The sequence below is a fragment of the Colletotrichum higginsianum genome, chromosome 10 (assembly GCF_001672515.1).
Source record: "Colletotrichum higginsianum IMI 349063 chromosome 10, whole genome shotgun sequence".
Lineage (NCBI taxonomy): Eukaryota > Fungi > Ascomycota > Sordariomycetes > Glomerellales > Glomerellaceae > Colletotrichum > Colletotrichum higginsianum.
This window is the reverse complement of record NC_030962.1, coordinates 76875-94318: the sequence shown is the minus strand read 5'-3', so window position 1 is coordinate 94318 and position 17444 is coordinate 76875. Positions and strand designations below refer to the sequence as shown.

General features: G+C 51.1%; 9 protein-coding genes across 9 annotated transcripts; 5 read left to right on the top strand and 4 right to left on the bottom strand.

The window, feature by feature from the left end:
- Positions 1-71: 71 nt before the first annotated feature.
- CH63R_13476 (Class II aldolase/adducin domain-containing protein) lies at positions 72-1190 on the bottom strand (the record flags this gene model as incomplete). Its single annotated transcript, XM_018308450.1, has 5 exons — positions 72-334; positions 399-450; positions 505-698; positions 772-850; positions 921-1190. 5 exons carry the CDS (start codon positions 1188-1190, stop codon positions 72-74), a joined length of 858 nt encoding a protein of 285 aa, XP_018150768.1.
- Positions 1191-1807: 617 nt separating this feature from the next.
- On the top strand, positions 1808-3212 carry CH63R_13475 (Gamma-butyrobetaine hydroxylase; the record flags this gene model as incomplete). Its single annotated transcript, XM_018308449.1, has 2 exons — positions 1808-1954; positions 2019-3212. 2 exons carry the CDS (start codon positions 1808-1810, stop codon positions 3210-3212), a joined length of 1341 nt encoding a protein of 446 aa, XP_018150767.1.
- Positions 3213-3785: 573 nt separating this feature from the next.
- Positions 3786-4389, top strand: CH63R_13474 (C6 zinc finger domain containing protein; the record flags this gene model as incomplete). The annotated part of the gene is made up of 2 exons (XM_018308448.1): positions 3786-3971; positions 4027-4389. The coding sequence occupies 2 exons, from the start codon at positions 3786-3788 to the stop codon at positions 4387-4389; spliced, it is 549 nt and encodes a 182-aa protein (XP_018150766.1).
- A 30-nt stretch (positions 4390-4419) lies between these two features.
- CH63R_13473 (uncharacterized protein) lies at positions 4420-4799 on the bottom strand (the record flags this gene model as incomplete). The annotated part of the gene is made up of 2 exons (XM_018308447.1): positions 4420-4625; positions 4688-4799. 2 exons carry the CDS (start codon positions 4797-4799, stop codon positions 4420-4422), a joined length of 318 nt encoding a protein of 105 aa, XP_018150765.1.
- A 1227-nt stretch (positions 4800-6026) lies between these two features.
- CH63R_13472 (uncharacterized protein) lies at positions 6027-6346 on the top strand (the record flags this gene model as incomplete). Its single annotated transcript, XM_018308446.1, has 2 exons — positions 6027-6188; positions 6260-6346. The coding sequence occupies 2 exons, from the start codon at positions 6027-6029 to the stop codon at positions 6344-6346; spliced, it is 249 nt and encodes an 82-aa protein (XP_018150764.1).
- Positions 6347-6713: 367 nt separating this feature from the next.
- CH63R_13471 (uncharacterized protein) lies at positions 6714-7745 on the bottom strand (the record flags this gene model as incomplete). Its single annotated transcript, XM_018308445.1, has 2 exons — positions 6714-6957; positions 7033-7745. The coding sequence occupies 2 exons, from the start codon at positions 7743-7745 to the stop codon at positions 6714-6716; spliced, it is 957 nt and encodes a 318-aa protein (XP_018150763.1).
- Positions 7746-9223: 1478 nt separating this feature from the next.
- On the top strand, positions 9224-10527 carry CH63R_13470 (Aldehyde dehydrogenase; the record flags this gene model as incomplete). Its single annotated transcript, XM_018308444.1, has 2 exons — positions 9224-9443; positions 9470-10527. 2 exons carry the CDS (start codon positions 9224-9226, stop codon positions 10525-10527), a joined length of 1278 nt encoding a protein of 425 aa, XP_018150762.1.
- A 593-nt stretch (positions 10528-11120) lies between these two features.
- On the top strand, positions 11121-13559 carry CH63R_13469 (GMC oxidoreductase; the record flags this gene model as incomplete). The annotated part of the gene is made up of 4 exons (XM_018308443.1): positions 11121-11255; positions 11288-12629; positions 12940-13220; positions 13404-13559. The coding sequence occupies 4 exons, from the start codon at positions 11121-11123 to the stop codon at positions 13557-13559; spliced, it is 1914 nt and encodes a 637-aa protein (XP_018150761.1).
- Positions 13560-14159: 600 nt separating this feature from the next.
- CH63R_13468 (Glycoside hydrolase family 3 domain protein) lies at positions 14160-16637 on the bottom strand (the record flags this gene model as incomplete). Its single annotated transcript, XM_018308442.1, has 1 exon — positions 14160-16637. One exon carries the CDS (start codon positions 16635-16637, stop codon positions 14160-14162), a length of 2478 nt encoding a protein of 825 aa, XP_018150760.1.
- Between the last annotated feature and the right edge of the window lie 807 nt (positions 16638-17444).

Below are 17444 nucleotides of genomic sequence, written 5' to 3'. Positions count from 1 at the left end.
ATAACCTAACATAGCAAAAAGAAAAACAAAAAAAACCCCCAACCAACCACACATCAACCTCGATGCTCACCCTATGACTTGTGTTCCTCGTACTGCAAGTCTGGCCGTCCCTCCCAGTAGAGGGTTTCCGGATCACTCGAATTTTCGAATGTGTACTTTGCGCTCGCATCGGGAACGAGGACCTTGCGCAATCCATTTGCCGCTGCAGCTTCGGCAAGTAGCTGACATTGACAAGCACGCTCCATGAGAGTCATCAAAAAGCATGCCTCTTCAACCGTCGTCCCAACGGTCAGGAGTCCATGATTTTGCAGAATCATGCCCTTGCCTCTCGGTCCTGCAAATTTGAAACCTCTGTTAATAAACGCTTCACAGGACACTACTCATCGAACGTACCTAACGCGGCACCAATACGTCACCTTCCTCCTCTGTGAGCACGACGCCTCCAAAGTCCTACGGCAGTGTCAGCAGCGAAAGTCAGTCGAAAAAGAGTAGGGAAGGTCAAACCTGGTACACCGCCTGGGCATCACCGTACAAGTAGGCAGCATCTTGAGTAATCATTTCAAGAGGGCGTCCGAAAGCACTCCGTGCCATACCGTGAGGACTATGAGTATGGCAGGCAGCAATGACGTCTGGTCGAGCCCTGTGCACAGCGCTGTGGATCAAGAAGCCAGCGGCGTTTGCTGGCCGACTCATGTTCCCTGGGAAGAAGGATCAGTCGATAACGTGTTGTTTTGGAGAGGGGAGGGAAAAGGAATATCGGGACGGCCTTACCGCCGATCGGCTTGCCTGCGTAGTCGACCAGAATCATGTCACTCGCTTTCAAGAGGCCAAAGTGCACAGCCAAGGGATTCTGCAATAAGGTCAGTCAGTGTATAACTCCTCATCATCCAGACGGTGCACTGGTTTGGTGTTTCGCTCACGGTCCAAAATGTGTGTGGGTTTTCCGGGTCTCGCACAGAAATGTGACCAGCCAACCCATCGGTGTACCCCTTGCGTGCGAAAACACGGAAAGCGAGTGCCATCTGCTCTAGCAGCCACTGTCTGTGTGCAGCAAAGGTAGGGTGTTGTGGAATGCCTGGAAGACAAGTCCCCTGAGAGAGCAGTTGCAGAGGCGTCTTTCCGGCCTGCTGGGCTTCACTTGACCGCACGGTTTGGGCCACGGTGGCCGTCTCAGACTGTGTCGCCGACATTTTGGTTTTTAGATTTGTTTTCTTGGACGAACAAAAACACCAAGGAAGTTTCTGGAGGGAGAACTGAAAAATTGCTAGGAACCAGATCAGACAGATGGTGATGCATTTGTAGCACCGCATCAAGGCGTCTGTCCAACTCTCGCGGACCAGTCGCCAAGATCCGCATGGCCCGATCGGGCCATTAAGTACGATGCCTTGCCAGATGTGCGGGGCTAGCGGGGAGCACCTGTTATGTTAGTCTGTCTCAAGACCGCACGTCAGAAGCAAACCTGGAATCATCCACAACAACAGCATCAGGGAAAAAAAGTACGAGAGGGGCATGGGGCTACGCAAGCACATATGCTTGGAACGGGACTTTGAAATGCCAACATCATGTACAGTCTCCAGCATATCACAGTATGTTTGCCTGGACAAACCCAGAGAAAGCGTTGATAATGCTTGTTGACATCGTAAAAATTGAACAAAACAGGTTAAGGCCTGCCCACACTTGTTGCATCCATTAGATATACACTGCACCTTGATTTTCCAAACGTCAGATGTTTAAAATACCCTTGGTGACTCGTTGCTTCCGGAGCCTCGCTCCTCGAGACCAAGCCGTCAATACATAATTTCCCATCATGCAGGCCGTCCAAGCTCACGTCGCAGCGAGAGCCATCTCACCAAGGAACGTAATCTTTTCACCTCGCCGATTGCTCTCCACCACGCAGCCCTGGATAAGCAAAAAGAGCCCGAGAGCCAGACGTCAGGGAGCGCAGGTTCTGACGGTATGTTGGTACACCCGCTTTACAAGCCCGACAATGATTGCTCACAAGCCACCCAACCCCCAAGCTATCATGGAGCACACCGGCAAGCCCAGCGCACGAGACTACCGCTCCACGTTTCTACTCGTCGACGCAAGCTAGGAATGCTCTTGCCTCGGAAAAGACTGAGCAGAAGCTTTCGGCTGCTCAAAGGTCTTCCAGGGTGCCCATTGTGGTTAATGGAGAGACAGTTGAATTTTCGGCCATTCTCTTGAGAGATTCCTGTCAATGCCCGTTGTGCGTGCACGAGTCGACGAACCAGAGGCTTTTTTCGACTGCCGACATTCCCAGCGATATCCAGGCCCGGACTATCGAGACGGATGCTGCCACAGACTCCGTGAATATCACATGGGAGAGGGATGCAGCCGGGTACACGACCCAACATACTACAAAGATTGAACTGGCAGCGTTGAGAGAACTCAGTCGCTCAAGTTGTCCTCCTGGGGCTTACCAGACGGCTCCGCCGCAAAGGTTGTGGACTCAGAAGGCTCTTAACCTGCCGGACTATGACTACAACACGTATATGCAAGACGACAGCATGTTATACGACGTAATCAATCAGCTACGAATCGATGGTCTAGCTTTTGTTAACAACGTTCCCGGCACCGAAGAGGCCCTCGCTACAATCGCAACCCGCATCGGACCTGTCAAGGATACATTCTACGGCTACACCTGGGACGGTATGCGCACCTTGCCTAACCCTGATTTTCCGTCCTCTTTCGGCCCTCAGCTAACGTCCATGGCAGTCCGCACCGTTCCCGAGGCAATCAACGCCGCGTACACTTCGCACGACCTAGGCTTCCACACGGACCTGTTGTATTTTGAGCAACCGCCACACATCCAACTTCTACACTGTGTCCAGTCTGCATCGACAGGCGGGGCCAGTGTATTTGCAGATGCTTACAGAGCCGCGGTGGACCTGTTCCACATGGACCTGGACGCGTTCGACACTCTTGCGACGGTCCCGGTTAACTACCACTACAACCATCCAGACTCCAATGTTTACCGCACAACCAAGCCGGCTGTTGATTTGCGACCCCTCCGGATTGGCGACACCGTCTACACCCATCTTCAGGACTACATCAAGGACTGGAGCCAGCTTTCTAGCCGCCAAGGTGGACCTGAATGGACGGAAGCTATGCTTGTTGATTGCATGGACAAAATCAACTGGGGCCCTCCGTTCCTTGCACCGTTTTCCAACCACGAGGACTCGAAGCAATGAGGGAATGCCGCCCAGCCCGCTCTTTCAGCGTTGAACCGCAAAGTTGACAAGTGGCACCAAGCCGCCTCCAAGTTCAACGCCCTTTTGCAACGTCCAGAGTACTTGTACGAACGCAAGATGAACCCCGGGGAGTGCGTTTTGTTTGACAACACCAGAGTATTACACTCCCGAAGAGCCTTTGGCATGGCTGACGTCGGAAAACCAAGATGGTTGAGAGGCACCTACGTGGACAAGGATCCTTACTACAGCAAGCTGCGTGTGTTGCAGAACAAGATAGGCAGATAGAAGATACGGAAAAAGGGTACCGGAGTCCAGGAGCTTTAACCACATTATTTAAACCTGTGAGAATGAACTGGAAAAAAAAAGGGAAAACTCCAGTAACCTGTGGGTCAACAAACCTACGCCCCTACATCCCGACTATCACAAGGCACATAACTGCGCCACAGGGCACGAAACCAGCCACAGAGGAAATGTAGAGGTTTGCCTGATGTGACCTAGCGATTCAACGAGTGGGGTGGGTCTTAAGCCAGCCTCTCTCACCCCAGAGTCAAGCTTGGATTCTTGCGACACGACATGTTGCGGGGTTTGTCATCCAAGTCCCTTGAAAACCCTGTGACCTCCGACCCTTCCCCCCCATGCCACGACATGGTGACAACACGCTCAACATCTGCCCAAGGGGCTGGTTCGGGCTCAATCAAGCGTACCCGTAAACAGAACGGCAAGTCACGGCAGGGCTGTTCACAATGCAAGACCAGACGAGTAAGTTGACATGCCAATACGAAAGAGGGGCTATTCGGGTTGGTAACTGTAATAGATCAAATGCGATGAGAATCAACCAGCATGTACGAATTGCGTGAAAATTGGGGTTCAGTGTCCCGGATTTGAGCAGCAGCTGCGCTGGTCGAACAAGCACGAACAACTCTCCACGGTATCCTTCGTCGAGGCACGTCGAGATCGACCAGGCCATTGCAACGCTCCCCCCACGGAAGCTCGGATGACTGAACCTGAGCACATCAGCCCAACGGATCAAGAGACGAATGACCCAAGTTCCCTCGATACTGCTTTATCTAGTGTACTCGAATCCGGCCTCTTATCTCTTGACGCTAGGCCGGACATCTCACTCTTGGTTCCCACAATCCGACTACCAACAGCCCACGACAATGCGGTAGCTATTTGAGACGAAACTGCGTTTTCTAACATCTAGTTCTCAGTGCTCAACCAGATCCGGGCCAGCATTTGATGGCATGAGCAAGAGATGCGAGGCATCGAGTCCCAGTATCTGAACTCTAGGGTTCAGGACTCGCTCCTCAAGCTTCCGATTGTCAGTTTTGCCAAGCTCGTCGATATCGACGCGCTTCTTGCACCGTGCTTGCGAGATACCCGCTGACTTTTCGACCATTTTGTGGATAGATGCTGTTGTTCTGGGTTCTTCTGCAGTCGGAAAGGTTTCTCAGCAACTCATATATCTGGCTTACAGAATTTAGTCGTCGCCGAGTCATCGATCTGATGCTTCAACTTTGCAGTGTGAGGTAACAGAGCAAAGTGACGTCGTGATGTCGGTTTTCTTGTCAACCCATTGGAGCGCATCAGGAGACTCTTGCGCCTCGAGCCAATCTTGTTCTTTGTCCGATTTTATCATTCTATGAGATTTCGCAAGGTGTCAGTTCATCTAAACTCAAGGCTGGCTGGTGCGTAAACGATCATACATGTTAACAAACAGGGTATCTTCTTAGATGCAAATAAACCTCGCCTAAGCCCTGGCGACAATCAACCAACTCTTACTCTGCTACAGCATATCTAGATACGTAAAACACCGAATCACACTGCTAATACGAGTCCTTGCAAGGGGGGACAATGGCATGTTTCGGTTAATTAGCGGTAGACTCCTATTAGCTACTCTCTTGTCCAGAGCAAAAATGATGTCTATTCGCACTCAAGTGGATAGGCTGTAGTAATGGTGCAGATTGGCAGAACTTTGGTCATTAGGATATATCCGGATCCAACGGGTCATGGACCCTCCCTGGCTAGAACTGCCCCCCTAGCAATCGCCCTGCCATAGGCACCTTAGCCTCTCGGCCCATAGCCCCGCGCCTGTCAAGCGGCAGGCCCACTTGAAGGCAACAACAACACCACAGACATCATCACCATTATCAATCTATCAACAACTTCAACCACTGCCCACATGTGATATACAGGGGAAAGAAAAAACAAAAGAGAAATGTCCTGGGATAGGTACATCGTGCCGCACAAGCTTTAGCTATATAGCCGAACGCGCGCAGCTTGAATGCTAGTATGGAAACAGAAGCTACCGTCTCCTCGTCAAACTTTTAGGTTAACATCCGAGTCCAATCCCACTTCGACTTGTGAGGGGCTTGACAGCTTCAGGCCCCCAATCCCCGTCGTTAACCTTGGCAATATCAAAAGAAGAAGGTTCTAAGCTAAAGGGGAGACGACATGACTTACCATTTCGATGGAGTCCAATCACTCTACCTGAACATCCAGCGTAGCCCATGTCTTTCTTGCTGGTCCTTAGTCTAATTGGCACGCCGTGGCCAAACACCATAGACACAACGTGCGAAAGCGGATTTCCCCCAAAATTCCATCTGAAGATATTGCACAGATATTCCAGAGTTTTTCCGGTTACACGACTGGGGTCTCAACGTCCCTTGTCGAGCTCCCGTTGGACTCGTGTATAAACACCTAGCCAGTTGCGCTCTTCAACATCCTCAAATCATCCAAACAATCGACACTCAATTTTTTGTAGCAATCAAGTCCATCAGGTTCGTCTAGTACGACTCGTTCAAAAGATTCAATATGCGTTTCGCTGCCATTATCGTGAGCCTCGCAGCGTCTGTAACAGCGTCGGCCGTCTTGCCCGTACCGTCCACTCCGCCTCTTCCTGTGGGAGAGGTCCGCTGGCAGGGCGTTGTCGTTCCCGGAAAAGCCGAGGTCGAGGTTTGGGGTGCCAGCTTCGAGGTAAGTCAGATCGACACATGTGCTGTGCTAGTCCAGTTATAGCGTGGCCCTGACTGACACGTGGGCTCCAGGACATTGAAGCCCAGATTCGTGAGCAGTATAACCCCAACTTCTCTATTTACACCGAGGAGATGCAGGACTCTCCCGGCAGTTGGTAGAATGACGTGCTCGTTGCCCGCGGACGGCTTGAGCGCCGCATGATGAGCCTTGGCCGATCTGCTGGTCTTCGTGACGTGCGCACTGCATCGCTGACCGAATCTATCAGCGTAACCGTAACTGCAGCGCGCGATTCGGAAAAGCGAGGGCTATTTTCGCGGACCAGGCCCGTGACAACCTAAGGCGCATCAACGGCAACCAATGCAAGGCTAGGGCCCGGACCTAGGTTCGTATGCAATGTAATGAGGCCGCCGCTATAGGCGTCTGCAATGACAATCATCATGAAATCAACGTCCCTTGCACTGGCGTTGCAGACTTTGCCTCCATCATCCTCCAGTTTTGCTATGAACATGGCTCTATCAGTTGCAATCATGTTTCAGCTTCCTGCCCCCAGTGGTTGTCTCGTGCTCCCGGAATGGAAATCTTCTTAATCCCCAACTGCTTGGAAAACCAAGTTCCCATTCCAACCAGGGCCCAATTCTCTGCATTCATTGCAGCCCGCTTCACCCCCTTCACCCCATTCTCCATATCCCCCGTCCACCCATTGCCACTCTTCCACCAGCCGTTAGCAAGTTGATAGCATTCAAAGACGTCGTAAACGTAGTCTGCCATTCTGTAAAGCTCGGAGCATCAGCAATTCTCTTATTCTTCACGCCTGTAATTTAAAGAAGTGTAAGGCAAGACTTACGCCTTTTTTCTAAGAGCGTTGGGTCTCACTATGTCGATTATGGGCTTGGCCACATAGTTAATGTGCGACAGCTCGTGCATTATAACCTTGCTCCTCGTGTCGGCGACTTTGTCCATGTTCACGGACGTCGACTGTAAGTTCTTGACTTTACCCTCCTTGAGTTCTTTGAGGTCCTGCCTGAATTGTTCTAAGCGCTGTTGAGTAGGAACTCCACTAACTCCAGTGAAGAATGGCTCGCAGAAAGCCAGGACAGGATCAGATGGTTTCATAAGCCATAATACCGGGGGCACAAACTGGCGCATGACACTTTCCGTCAATATAGCGTGAGTCCCTCTTCCCATGTATCTGCAGTCCTCGATGCGGCAATGGATACGGAAGTTGTCACCGCGATAAGATTCGTCTGCGATGCGAGCCATACGAAGAAAGAACTCCCTTGCTGCTTTGGTGAATTGCTTATCCTTAAAAAACGCATTGTTCGGCTTTTGAAAAGCGTAAAAGAAAGGGTAATTGGTGACGTCGCGGGCGGCGGTTTCGGCAGCTTCCTTTACAATTTTCAGTTCGTGGCGGATAATTTCAATATCTTCTGGCGTGCATCCACCCTCTTGGCCATTTTTCGGGGTGGTGAACCTGAACCCGCGGGATGTGACAAGACCCTGGGCTTCATATATGAATAGAGATATTATCAGGTGCTGAAATAACGTAAGGAAATGCATAGTGAGAAAGGATCGTTAGAGCCTCGTGCCTAGAAGCAAAAAGTGCAGTATGTACGATTTGAAACTGTATGTGTAGGTAGCTGAAGGAGATGTCGAGAATTGATATACTTTATTCTCAGCGTAGCCTTGAAGTAACGTTCTTCTTAAGGTTTGTCTACTACCCCACAAGTATAAATAGGATTATTAATGCAAATAAATGACCCTAATCACTTTTAAATCATGCTTCGGCGTGCCCGTGTAAGTAATTTGGCGAAAAAGTTAGTAGAAGTTACTTTGCAAGCCAATTTCCATATGTATTAACGTTTATAGTTTAATTAGAGATGCTATATAGGCTGCTACTTTGCTCTATGAAATGTCATGCGCTTAAGTTGGGTTACCCTAGCCACAGGGTTCCTTAAGTTGAGGCCCTTGGCCAAGATGCAACACCACTAACGACTCGATCCTTCTTTAAAGAAAATCACAATTAAGAGCTTCACGTCGTAATGTATTAGGTTGAAAACTAACTAAATCTTGTAACATCTCCAGTCCAATCTCATAGAGACAAGAAAACAGGCTACTGAAGTATACTAAGACGAATTAATAGACCCCTTGTTAGGTAGCCGCCACATAACCCCTACATGTTCCCGCACTTAGAGTTTGTAAATGGATACAAAGTGGAGCTGCGTGCAGTAAGGCTGTAGATTCCTAACTGTATTGTCAGATTGGCAAGGGTAACCGTGATGGGTCAATTGTGCATATATTGAGTGCGATGTGTGTGTAACTATTCTCGTGTGCTGCGGCCGCACCCTGCCGCCCGACTAGGCCTTCGGCAGCCCCTTTCCTAGGCGCCTAAGGCCACCACGAAGCCCACTGCCCGGGACGAAGCCCGCGGCAGGCCCTTCGTTGCCGCCGAGCGGCCGGCAAATTAGCTTTGGCGGGTACAGGACAGGACCCCGCAGTCATGCTAGCCAAAGATAACCAAGCTTTGCTGTAGGGGCAGGGTTCGTTAGGAACCGACTACATCGTTAGACGACGGCGGTCTTACTGAAGTAATTATGTTCCTTGCCCCCTTGACACTCCAGTCACGTACTGACTGCTAGGTAGTCTACCTTGTCTCAACCGCCGGTTGCAAGAAAATCGTTTGCTGCCAACTTGTGATTATAGTGCCTCTATTCGTCAATCTCCAGGCCCCTAATGGGGTGAAGTACACTCAGCCAACTAGCCTGTTCATCAACAATAAGTTTGTCAAGTCATCAAGTAACCAGACAATCATTTCTTTAGATCCTATGTAAGTCCTAACGGAGCCTTCTTTTAGCAGCTTTGCTATTTTTTCCAACTTTGTTATTCCGTGTTATTGCTGACAAGTTGCTAGGACCGAACATGTCATCACCACCATACATGCCGCTGACCGCAATGATGTTCACAGGGCTGTAAGAGCGGCACACACTGCTCTTCGCAAGCAGTCTTGGAAGCAGCTTCCCGCTTCGGAGCGAGGTCAAATGCTCCATCGCCTCGCCGGTCTCATCGAGGACAACAGGGAACTTCTTGTCACCATCGACGCCTGGGACAATGGTGACCGAAGCGAAACCCAACATAGAGATTCATGTGCTAACCCCCGGTTTCATTCAGGCAAAAAGTATTCTGAGGCGTTCGAAGGTGACCTCGTCGACCCCATCAGCGTTCTCAAATACTACGCAGGATGGACAGACAAGCTCTCTGGTCAAGCCATCACGTCGATCCCCAAGAACTCGCGTACACCGTACGCCAGCCCATCGGGGTCGTTGCCCAAATCATTCCCTGGAATTATCCTCTTTCTATGGCGACGTGGAAGCTCGGGCCTGCCATGGCCTGTGGAAACACAGTCGTCCTCAAACCAGCAGAGCAAACCCCTCTCAGCATCCTCGTCTTGGCGAGTCTCATCAAGAAGGCGGGGCTCCCACCTGGTGTAGTCAACATTGTTGATGGCTACGGACGAGAAGTAGGTAGCGCACTGGTCGAACATCACCTTGTAGACAAGATTGCATTCACAGGCTCTACGGCTACTGCAATAGGAATCATGCAAACTGCTGCCCAAACACTCAAGAAGATTACTCTTGAAACGGGTGGGAAATCCCCACTAGTAGTTTTTGCAGACGCCGACTTGGACCAAGCAGTCAATTGGTCTCACATGGGAATCATGTCAAACCAAGGCCAGATCTGCACAGCAACATCACGCATCCTGGTTCAGAGTGCTGTATATGACAGATTTCTTATCCAGTTCCTGGATAGGGTTAAGACAGTTAGCAAGGTCGGAAGTCAGTGGGAGAAGGACACATACCAGGAACCACAGGTTTCTAAGGCTCAGTACGACCAAATACTCAAGCATATTAACCTTGGTAAGCAAGAAGGTGTTGTTCTGGCCACAGGTGGCCTCCCTATCGATGTGGGAGGGAAAGGATTCTTCACCGCCCCGACCGTGTTTACTGATGTTACCCCGTCGATGTCGATTTTCAAGGAAGAGATCTTTGGTCCTGTTGTCACCATAACGCGGTTTGAAGATGAGGCTGAAGCTGTTGCTATTGCGAACGATTCGATCTACGGCCTCAGCGCATCTATTTTCACTTCAGATCTGGAACGTGCCCACCGGGTGGCCGATCAGATGGAGGTAGGAACAGTTTGGGTCAACAGTAGTCAAGATTCCGACGTCCGAGTTCCGTTTGGGGGTATGAAGCAGAGCGGAATCGGCAGAGAGTTGGGCGAAGCTGCCTTGGAAGCGTATATCCAGACCAAAGCAGTCCATATAAACATGGGCAGCAAGCTTTAGAGATGTTGAGATAGCAGCGTTCGATCCTGATATGTAGTCATGGCGCATTTTTCTCAACTTTCCATGCGTCTAACCCTATGGGATTCAGTAAGAACGAAGAACGACAGGGACGCCGGGCACAAGGGCTTGTCATGTGAAATATGTATGATGGAAATGACTCGTTTCCAGATCTATGACACCAAGGACAAGAAGCCATGTGGAGTTTTCTGGCAGCAAATAAGCAGAACGGCTCAACCAGCTCTGGACCACCGATGGCCGTCGGTCGACCGATTCCCACAGTCGATCTGTAAGGGGCAACGCGGCCGATTTCCCAAGAAACCGTTGATCCACTTCACCCCCTATCGCCCACACCTCGTCCTGTCGTGTCCTAATCCAAACCAGGTAACCTAATACGACGGCACCATACCGGCCATACCTGGCAGGGATTTCGAGTTGCGAAGCTTCTCATCCACTCCCCTCATGTTTACTTCATAAGAAGTCTCATGACCAACCCTTGACTGTTCATCGTATCTTTTCATCTAGTCACCCCTCTCTAGACTGGAACCCACCCGGCAGACGCTCAGAAGAAGGAGACATCTTCCAACACCGCCATCATGACAACCACGGTTCTTCCCGTAGGTTCCGACAGGGCCTATGACTACGTCATTGTCGGCGGAGGCACCGCTGGCTGCGTCCTGGGCGCCCGGCTTGCCCAATACCAGAGCGCCGGGTGCTCATCATCGAAGCCGGTCCGAGCGATTTCGACATCCCCAACTTTCAGAACCTCAAAGAGTGGCAGAGCGTTCTTGGTGGTGACCTTGATTACGATTACGGGACAACGGAGCAGCCCAATGGGAACAGCCATATCCGTCAGTCACGAGCCAAAGTCTTGGACGGATGTTCTTCCCACAATACCATGATTGCATTTCGCCCATTCCGGTACGACATGAAGCGATGGGTTGCTCAAGGCTGCCACGGCTGGGATTGGGTGACTATGATGCAACACGTGGATCAGCTGCGCAACCAAGTGCAGCCTGTCCACAACCGTCATCGCAACCAACTGACCAAGGACTGGGTTCAGTCATGCTCTACGGCAATGAAAATTCCAGTGATTCAGGACTTCAACGCCGAGATACTTGACAAGGGCCAATTGGAGCAGGGGGCCGGCTTTTTCAACATTGCATACAATCCCGACACCCACCAACGAAGCAGCGCTTCTGTCGCCTACATCCATCCCATCATCTGCGGAGAGGAGCGTCGCCCGAACTTAACTGTTTTGACTGAAGCGCACGTCTCCAAAATCAAAATTGAGAAGGACGTGGCGACTAGCCCTATGATTTCCCTCAAGTCGGGCGGTCAACGTGTCATCGTCCCCAGGAAGGAAATCATTCTGTGCGCCGGTGCCATAGATACGCCACGGCTCATGCTTTTGTCCGGCCTCGGCCCCAAGAGCCAGCTCGAAGGGCTGGGAATCGACGTCGTCAAAGACATTCCTGGCGTCGGCGAGAACCTCCAGGATCACCCGGAAGGAATCATCATGTGGGAGCTAAACAGGCCGGTCCCGCCTAACCAGACCACGATGAACTCTGATGCCGGGCTCTTCCTACGGCGAGAGCCAACAGACGCCGCCGGCAGCGACGGGAATGTGGCGGACTTGATGATGCACTGTTATCAGGCCCCCTATTCCCACCATACCGAGCGAGCTGGGTTCGAATTCATCCCCGACCCTTACGTCTTCTGCATGATTCCAAACATCCCCCGACCCCGTTCGCGAGGCCGGGTTTATCTCACGTCGGCCAAGCCTGCCGTCAACCCGGCCCTCGACTTTCAGTGTTTCTCCGATCCCGAAGGATACGATGCTGCACCCATGACCTGGGGAATTAAGGCGGCCCGTAAAATCGCCCGGCAAAGTCCATTTAAAGGATGGTTGAAACGAGAGGTAGCGCCAGGTCCAGCCTACCAGACTGACGACGACATCAGCAAATATGCTCGCAGCGTCCACCATACAGTGTACCACCCGTGCGGAACCACTAAGATGGGTGATGTTACGCGTGACGAAATGGCTGTTGTAGACCCGCAACTTAGGGTCCGAGGTTTGAGTGGACTGCGCATTGCTAATGCTGGTATTTTCCGGGAAATTCCTACAATCAACCCAATGTTTACAGTGTTAGCAGTCGGCGAGCGGGCTGCAGAACTGATTGCTGCTGAGGACTCCTGGAAGAAACCTACATGGCGCGCAGACATATAGTCTAGATTACCTATTCCATTCAGAAAGTGCCCAAGTAAGACCGAAATATATAAGATGAACAAAAAAAGTTGTTGAATGTACTTTTATACCCTTCTAGGCTTTATTACGTGCTGTCTTATCCAGGGTTTCGTAATTCGAATGTGTATTTTGAGGCTGCTTTGGAAGCGAGGTCCAAGAGTATGCAGCTGGCGCCCTGGCCAGCGAGTCGCTGCTCATCATCGATCCACAGATCGTCTACCATCCATGTCTTGGCATCTTTGGTCGTCGGGTCGGGCGTCTCATCGGAGAAGTAGCCTGGGCGGGAAACTTAGTCAAGAGCGCCGGCCTGCTTGTTCGTCTTCCGCAGTTCGGCGTTTCTGCCCACGCTCATGGCTTTATTCTCCGAGCGACCGAGCACGTGCTGGAATCACGCGGGAAAATTGCCGAGAGCCAGCAGGCCACGGATGATGAGCAAGTGCAGCGACAAGTAAGGGTGGTTCTTGTTGACCCATTGCTCAGACCTGATGCTCTTCTCGATAAAGCCGGCCTTCCTGTCTTGGTTGAAAGTTCACCTCAGCCAGCCAAAGATGTTGATGGCGGTCCAGAGGCTCGGAGCGGCCCAAGAATTCATCAAATCCACAAAGGGGGCGTTGCCCTCTCCGCCGCCCAGGATCAGAGACGTCACCTGGTCCGGGCCAGAGCTGAGATGGACGTGGATAATCCAGCTGACAAAGGGGTGCCAGATGATAGGTTTCTGGAGTCTATTTTGATATCACTAGCCAAGCGCTACTCGAATCAAATGCGACGAAAGGACGTCCTTATTTAGACACAGGCTTAGGAAGCTCTCCTATAGTAAATGCAGTGCTAATCCGGCATATGAAACGGGTTCCTAACATCTTCGTTGTTGCAACAGCCTAGGTGCAGCCTATTAAGCTATCTGCAGAACTGGCGAACTGTGGGCTTAAGTTGCCTATATTAGACTTTTCTAAAACTTATTAAAGGCGTAAGTGTGTTGGCGCCGCTCAAAACTTGATAGTCACCCCAGTTGTCTTCTAATGGCTCTGTTCCAACAGTACAAGACAAGAACAAATGATGATGAAAGTAGGTGGCCTTTTAAAGAAGAATAATAATCCTGAAAACGTCGCAAACTTTTTAAACTTTTTTAGAAGGTAAAATTGGACTTATCAACAGACTCTTTCAAGTGACGACTGGAAGTAATTGATGCCGTGCTGAAGTTGTGCATGAAGGGGTCTTGTACTAGGCCAGGAGTGTCTTCTCTATAACACCATTCCATGTTTACAAGCACATGACCTCGACCTCAAAGTTCAAACTTGCACCCTACGTACTCAACCTAACGCCTTCTTTCAGGCCGGTAGCTACAGGTTGCCAAATCAGGCAATGACACATACTTGGCAGACCGTTGAGGCTATATGTCCAAAGTCTGCTGTAACCGGATATCAGATGCTGAGAATCCCAAGAGGATCTCATATTGGCCGCCCACCAATCTCCATTCGTCAGTGTCGTCATCCCATATCTTCAGATCCTCAAATTTGACGACCAACTCAACAATCTCCGCACCGCCAGCCTCAACTTCAGTCTTCACAAACGCCCTCAACAGCTTCGGCGGCTCTTTGGCAGCATCAGGATACCCGACATAGAGCTGGACAACCTGTTTTGCGCTTCGCGCTCCTTCATTTCTTAGTGTTGCCCTGGCAACGAAAGAGTCCTTGGTCAACGAGACTTCCAAGTCTTCCAAGTTGAACGTGGAATACGTCAACCCATGCCCGAACGAGAACAAAGGCTTTGCGCCGCTTTGGTCATAAGCCTTGTACCCCACGTATAGACCTTCCGAGTATGGCACGTCGATGTCTGTGTTGATCTGTATCGTGTCCTTCAGACTTTTCGGAAACGTCAAAGGCAGTTTTCCGCTCGGGCTGACGTCACCGAAAAGGAGGCGCTCGAGCGCCAGACCGACCTGTTGACCCGGATACCAGATCTCCATTACGCCATCCACATCCTTGATCCAGGGCATGAGAACCGCTGAGTTCGTGTTGAGAATGACCACCGTTCTTTTGGAAAGGCCGGCCAGTCGGCTGATGAGCGCATTTTGATCGCCAGGCAAAGAGAGTCCCATTCCATTGTCGGCGCCTTCCGAAAGCCGATCAGAAGCGAAAATGATGCTCAGGTCTGCCCACCCAGCGAGCTCCTCGGCCACGGAGTCTCGAGTTTCGTTGCCGACGTCTACGCCGAGGGTGACACCGTATCCGCCGGTGGACAGCGAGTAACCCATATCGTATTTGATCACGAGTTTGTGTTCGGATCCGTATTTGAGGTATGCATTGCCCTGGACGTAGTTACCAAAGTTCGCGAATGACATGTTGGCCAAAAGGACATCGTCCAGATACAAGAGTGCGGTACCCTGACCATACATAGAGAAATGGTACATGCCAGTCGTGTTTGGGAGAAAGGTTGCCTCATAAATAGCCGAGAAGACATCCGGGTACGATTTCCACAGCGCAGAAGGATAGGTGGCGATTGTGATGTTGGGAACGAAGTCTGTTTTGATGACAGGGCCAGAGAAGTCGGTGGTCTCGTAGTACGTTACGTTCACGCCGCCGTCCCGGAACATACGTGAGGGAGCTGTGGGGAACTGTCCGGTGCCGGGATATGTCTCTGCGTATTCGACTGAGATGTTTTCGATGCTTCCACGGCGCTGGAGGGCGTCAAGGGGTGCTTGAACAACCATAGTGGAGTCGATAACAAAGCCGCCATGGTTCTCTGAGACTTGGTTCTCGGCGGTCGCCCCAATTCCAAAAACTGCAATCTTGGAGTACTTCTCAGAGGAAATAGGGAGCGTGTCCTGGGCATTCTTGAGCAGTACCGCACCGTCTTCAACCATCCGCTGCGCCAGATCCAGGTGTTCTTGGGTGCGCACATGAGCTGTGGAGTCGCCTTCCACCGGATTGTCAACTTGTCCTAGCTTGAACATGTAGCGCCAGACTCTCTCGACCATATCATCGAGACGCCCCCGCGGGATTGATCCATTATTGATGGCTTCAGCAAGAAGGTCGCCGTAGTACGCTGGGAATCCGTAGCTGTTCGTCAGGTCCCCACCCGGCATGGAGATGTCCAGCCCTGCCATGACGGCCTTGACGGTACTTCTAGTAGAAAAGTACCAGTCCGCGACCACGAAGCCTTTGAAGCCCCAGTCCTGCCGCAGAGTGGTGTTGAGCAGCCAATCGTTCTCGCAGGTGAAGGAGCCGTTGAGTCGGTTATAAGAGCACATGACGCTCGCTGCATCCGCCTCTTGTACGCTTGCTTTGAACGCTGGCAGATAGAGCTCATGCATCGTTCTCTTGTCGACAACGGGATTCACCGTTATCCACTCAGGACCGATACCGAACCTATTGGTGTCCTGGTTGTATGCCGCGAGATGCTTCGGACATGCCAATGCTCCTTGACTCTGTATTCCCATTGTACCCGCAACCGCCATGCGTGCGGTCAGCCATGGATCCTCAGATAGAGTCTCAGCGGCGCGAGCCCAAAGGGGAGAACGAAGGATGTTGATGGTTGGCGCAAGGACGATGTTACGACCTTTTCCCAGATGCTCCTGGGCAAGTGCCTGGCCATATTCATACTGCAAGGACGTATTCCAGGAGCTGGCTGCCATCACCGGAGCCGGGAAAGCGGTTACGTTGTCCAGGGAGTTGCCGACGCCAGCGGGACCGTCGCCCATGCAAATATCGGGGATGCCGAGTGTGGAGTTTCCCTGGACGTGTCCGATACAGGCGTTGACGCCCGTTCCGTTATCGGTCAGCTGTGTAAACTTGTCAACGACGGACGAACTGAATCCAGTGATGGGAGTAGTCGTGATTATACTAACCTCCGTGTCACCTTGTACCATGGCATGTTTTTGGGTATCGTTGAGTTGAGCTATGAATGAAAGAAGTCGTTCTTCCGTTGATAGGGCTTTGTCAAGCCATGGTTGAACCGCAAGCGCATTCGATGCTAACAGGACATAGAAGAGATGAGTTGACCACTTCATCTTGGTCAAGGTGTCAAAGAAGGGAACACGATTAGCCTAAACACAATCTGATTGTTTGCCTTGACAACGCAGCGAATCATTGAAAAAAGTGATGACCATGGAGTTCCAATCTTGCGAGTTCTTCTTTTCATAGCTGCCCGACTGTTGCATTTATCATGTTTCTTCATCCATTTGAGCGATAACACTCTAACAAGGGTTGTCAATGACGCTGGTCCGGCGACTTAAGAAACCCCCACAATGGGGTAGAAGACCGATAACCCGAACCCGCCGGTTGCCGGTGAGCTAGTGACTTTCAAGATAAGCACCCCTCTCATAGATATTATCTGGAGTAAATGTAACCTTGTAATAAAAGTAAAGATAGCGGATCGATAAGCAACATAACCCAGGAATGTGGTACCACGAGGAGATTAGCACCTTCAAGTCATTGCAACTGCAGTTGATCCTAGCCACTTACGTGTTTGCTGATGTTGCTGGCCCGGCGTTCTAAGAGACCCCGAGGATAGGGTAATCAAAAGACCGATGTAGTCCGGCCTCCATAAGAAGCACCCAGCAGAGATAAGGGCATGATAAGCACCATAATGCAGACATATGGTGCCAAAGAGAAGATCAGCATCTCAAAGATACTGCAACTGCGATTGATCCCATTTACGAGTTTGTCACTTCAGG